Here is a 5,249-nt window from a genome sequence, read left to right on the forward strand (position 1 = left end):
ATTGTGTCTCCCTGCAGCTCCTAGTCTTCTCAGAAGCTCTGGGTTAATCCTGGGGTCAGGAACCTTGTTTGGCCAGAGGAAACAGTGCATATGTGTAGGTCTTGGGCTGTCTCCCTTTCTCGTCAGTGCTCCCCACCAAGTGCCCACCGTTCCCTCCACCAACAGAAGAGACCTCTCCCCACCCTCCCGTGATGAGGTCTGTGGAAGTCACAAACTGAAGGTCCAATCAACAAGGATGCTCTGACCTAACAAATAATCTCCCTCATGTGAGGTTTAAGGATTTGGTTTTGGAGCCCCAAGAAGAAAAAAGTTCCTGAAGATTTGGTATGGAGAAACCCTTCTGAGCAGGGCATTCAAAAGTTTAATTAGCGGCTGGAGGAGGACTGGACGCTGGACGTTCCAGGAGTGAACGCTGGAATTCCAGGTGGGAGCCTGTTTATGGCTGCAGCCCGGGTCATGCCAGAGGCTAGAGGTAGAAGCCTGGGAGCCAGACACAGCTCAAGGGTGGTCTGGATGCTCTCGAGATAAGGCCAGCTAAGAGCTGTGAGCTCACTGAAGTTCGAAAACCGTCTCCCAGCCCCCACCCCTCCCTCCCCTCAATCTAGTAAAATTGATGCTCATCTCTGTAGTTTTGGGACACGATGGTAAGAATGCTGGTGCCTCGGGTTCTTGTGCTGGTCCTATCTCAGGCTTGTTTGCTTGCTTCCTTCGCATACTACAGACAGGGCTTTGCATAAAGAAGTGGGCTGGTGGATCACTGTTCTGCAAAGATCCCACTGTGCGACTGGAGCAGGTTACCTTCTCTGAGCCCTAGTGTTCTCATCCGTGAAACAGGCATATCGTTCCTTCTTTTCCTAATAACCAAACAAGTGTTCTTGTACTTTACCTTAAATAAATGTAATTTAAAGATGCCACGCCTTTTTGACATCACTTTTGTGCATAAATAAAAGTGAAAGAAAGAGAAAGCCATTGGCAATAACTTCATCACAACTGCCACGGTGATTCTAGGACCATCCTGATTTCAGAGTTAGTCAAATGTGAAAAATACAACATCTGTGTACCTACCATCTTGCTTAAGAGACAGAACAATTCCCAGCAGCACTAACAGCCTTGTGTCAACCTCCTTGACCTAGCCTTTCCACCCTAGAGAAAACTGTCCTCAATTTTGTGTTGACTCTTCCCTCATTTTTTAAAAACACGTACCCTATGCAATACATCGTTTGAGCTTGTTTCAGAATGGTTCCGTGAGTGGAATTGTATCCCATTCTTTTGATGTTTTTAAAAGTCATGAGAAGTTGATCTATGCTAATATGTGTAGCTCATTTATTGTTCACTATTAAATATTCCACTCTCTTCATATCCTGCTGTATTAATTCTGCTGATGGAAATTTGGGCTGTTTCCCGAGTTTTGCTGTTAAGTTATTTTTGCTATAAACATTCTCATAGTCGTTTCTAAGAACATGTGTGTTTCTCCAGGGTATATACCTGGGCAGGGAACGGCTAAGTCTAGGTGAGAGTGCTTGCGGTTCTGATTGCTAGCTAATACTTATTTCTGTCCACTGAATAGCCCGAGGGGACATGAGTCCTGTACTTGCTTTGTTTACAGACCTTCAAGTGGAATAAGCGTTTATAAAAAGAATAGGGGGATAGTGAAGGAGAGATTCCCAGACCATAGTCTGACTTTGAGCCATGGCCCTGGGGGGCAAAGCCAAAAAGGAGTGGAGGCCAGATGCAGCACTGCTGTTGGCGCGGAGCATGTGTGTGAGGTGGGGCTGCCCTTGACTGGACACTCAGTCTCAGACTGTGGCACGGCTGACATCACAGAATCCACTGTGAGGCTATGGCTGGGCTTCAGGACTAGAAATTCAGAGAAAACACTGCATGCATTCTCAGATTGTTTGTTTGTTTATTCAAATTGCAGTGAGGAAACTGAAATGGGCTCTCCAGGGTTATTTCCCTGAGCCCTGGTCCCCTTTGCAGCTCCCAGCTCTAGGTCCTATTGATGGGCTTCAGCGGTCAGTGGCTCCATGGTGTCAGATGTCACACCTCCAGTGATCTCCAGCCCCTGGCCACTCTCTGCTGTCTCTACGATGGCCTCCATTCGGGTCCCTTCCACTGGCTTCGCCAGGATGCTCACATATTTATCGCGTGAGGAGGCCACTGGCTTTGCAGTGAGACTGGCTCTGACGTTCCTGAAGAAAGAGCTGATCCTGCTGAGTCTCTCGGTGGAGGGACCTGAACTCGCTGTAGATAAGCTCCTGCCCGATTTGTGCGAGGTCCTGGACTCGTTGGTGATGGGAGCATGGCCGATGCCTTTGTGAGCAGTGCCCTGCTCGCTGCCCCCCGGGCTGCCGTGGCCTTTGTCCTTTTGGTCATCTCTAGTGGCTCTGCGGCCGCCTGAGCACGGGCCAGCTGCTTTCTGGATGGTCTTGTTCCCCGCTGCCTTGTGGTGGCTTTCCACTGAACTGCAGAGCAAGGGGCTCGTAAGAGCTCTGTCCTCTCCCCAGTGCTCTCTTCTCTCCCTTCTTCCCTTGCGGGCCTGGGACACCCTCTGTGAGCTGCCATCCTGTTCACTCACTTTGCCTTCCTGTGGCAAGGTTGAGATGAGGGTCCCCTCGTCCTCCTCGTCGGCTCTTCCTTCAACAGTCTTGCTGGTGGGTTCTGCTCCGACCACAGTCATGCCGGCCTCTGGGGAGAGGCTGGTGGACGTGCTGGAAGCATACCCTGAATAGTTCGCGGCACCTGCCAGCATACCCTGAATTGTTCGCAGCACCGTTTTCCTGCTCCTCAGGGATGTTCTGGGGGTGCCCCCAGTGGCTATGCTGGTTTTGCTTCCTCCCGGACCGTTCCTGGCTGTGGCTGCTGTGGCCGTGCTCTGCTCTTCAGGGGCAGGAGACTTGATCACTGCCACGCTCAAAGCACCCGCTGCGGTGCCTCCTGCCACCCCTGCTGTCTCCACCTTTGTCGTTGCCCGCGATGCTGACGCTTTGTCAAGCACTGTAGGTTTTGCTTTTGCAGTGGCCACATCGGGCATGGTATCGGGCTTGTGGGAGTCCAGTTGGATCTCCTCCCCACCGGCAAAAGCTGCGGACGTGGCCCCGGCCACCTCAGAGCACGTGTGGAGGCTGCAGATGCTCACCTGGTCCTGATCCCACATTACTTGGAAATCCTCCACTGCCGGGCTCCTGCTGCCGTCCTGCTCCTCGAACACAGGCATGCAGATCATGTCCCAGGCTGGAACGGCATAGGTGCGGCTGTGACTCTCCACTGGTGGTCGCAGGAGGTAAATCAGCTCTTCCCAAGAGGTGAAGAGGTCTTCCTGCGCGTCCAGAGGGGCGCACAGCTGCAGGTACCAGGAGCGGCCAGTGGCAAACTTCACGCGCAGCTGTTGTTTCTCACGATTGTGAGTGGAGATGCTCACGAGCGTCAGGGGAAGGAGCCTGGTGAGCTCTAAGGTCTTTGCAGCCTCGTGGCTCTTGCCCTTGGCGGCCTGGCTGTGCTCAGCGTGCTCGTCACAGCCGGTGGCCCATCGGGCCAGCAGCATGGTGTCTGGGAGTGGGAGGACGGGGCTGCTGGATGTGATGCCCACGGTCACCATGCAGACACAGTTGTGCACGTCAAGCAGGTCTCCCCTCTTCGTGATCTGGATGAAGTCGCTCTCGAATACCGGGGCGTCCTTGAACATGTCGTATTCGCCCTTGCGCAGTTGCTGCTGCAGCTTCCCCGTGGTGGTGTTGAACAGGCCCACCCCGGTGCTGCTCTGGGCCGTGTGATACGGGAGCAGAGAGTCCCCACTCATGGCTGCCTTTGATCACGACAGGCAGCGCGGTTAAGGTGGGCCCCGGCTCTTCTCTCCCTCGGCCTCACTGGCAGAAGAGCGAGCTGCGGTGGTGCTCGTATGTCACACACAGGCGGCCCTTTGGCAGGTCGTCCAAGCCCGCCCCACAGGGCCCCACCTTTGCCTCAGGGTCTCCCAGAGGCAGGGGCGTGGGTAGGGGCATGGATGATCACAGCGGGGACGCTGTAGGGTGCCTGGACCCCAGGCTGAATCTCTTCAAGTGTGTAGAGAGGTATGGCAGGCTCCCCCTCTGCCTCACCTCACTTCTGCTTCTGGGTTTTTATCTCCCCAAGAGGCTGTGGTGAACTTCAGTCCCAGTGAGAGAAGTAACCACTTTCTCAGCCTAAGCCCCTGGCACAGCCTGTTTATCCTCTGGTGCCCTTTGTGACCTACCCCTGTGGCATAGCCCTTTCCTCATTGTGACCTATCCCTGTGGCATAGCCCTTTCCTCATTGTGACCTATCCCTGTGGCATAGCCCTTTCCTCATTGTGACCTATCCCTGTCGCATAGCCCTTTCCTCATTGTGACCTATCCCTGTCGCATAGCCCTTTGCCTCATCCCCCAGCTGCCCCCTCAGGGCAGGGCCCCCATCCTCTCCCAAAGGAGGGGGAGGACATGTCCTCCCGCGGGGGACAGGCCCATCCTGCCAGGGACTCAGGTGTGTACCGAAATAAAAATGTCTTCAACTGGGAAAGTTTTGTGTGGGTCCTTTTTCTTTTCCTCCCCCAAATTCAGCTACTGGATGAAATCTATAGGAATGTAAGATGATGGGATAAATTTGAACCATTTAAGCTCATGGTTTAATTGTATCCAATAACGTAGAGTTGGCAGTTGCGATCCTTAGTCTGTCCTTTCATAAAATCTCAGTAAACGTTGACGACGGTGATTTTTAATAATCACATTAAAAATTGCTTCTCCTAGGCACCATGCTGCATTCTTCACATATGGTGGTAAGAATGCACTGAGTTTGGTACTGTTAACTACTGTTCCCAGTTTATAGGTGAAGAAATTGAGCTTGTATCTCCTGTTTAAATTCCCAGAGCTAATGGTAGCAGAGGCACTATTTGAATGTAGGTCTACCTGATTCTAAAGCCTTTGTTCTGAACCACTACAGTACTTAGCCTCTCAAAGAAAGCTTGGCCCAGCCAAATGTTTTTGAACTGGACTGATTTAACTACCTTTAAGAAGACCTATTTGGTGCATTATTAGAAGTTGCGTAATTAAGTTTATGTGTGTATGTATGTTATGGAGAGAACCCAAGACAGCAGTTGGGCTGACGTGGGGATTAAATTATCCAGGGGATCACTCAGATCCTCCCTCCCTTTACGCTTGTGCCAACAGCCTGTGTGTGGAAACCTAGATATTCTTATGACATGTCCTCCCCCAGTGACATGGGGGGTGAGTAGCCTG

General features: G+C 52.2%; 1 protein-coding gene across 1 annotated transcript; it reads right to left on the reverse strand.

Moving 5' to 3' along the window:
• Positions 1-1,996: 1,996 nt before the first annotated feature.
• On the reverse strand, positions 1,997-3,799 carry LOC136136019 (Golgi-associated RAB2 interactor protein 4-like). Its single transcript, XM_065893909.1, has one exon. It carries the CDS (start codon positions 3,797-3,799, stop codon positions 1,997-1,999), a length of 1,803 nt encoding a protein of 600 aa, XP_065749981.1.
• Between the last annotated feature and the right edge of the window lie 1,450 nt (positions 3,800-5,249).

The sequence above is a fragment of the Phocoena phocoena genome, chromosome 1 (genome assembly GCF_963924675.1).
Source record: "Phocoena phocoena chromosome 1, mPhoPho1.1, whole genome shotgun sequence".
NCBI classification, from domain to species: domain Eukaryota; kingdom Metazoa; phylum Chordata; class Mammalia; order Artiodactyla; family Phocoenidae; genus Phocoena; species Phocoena phocoena.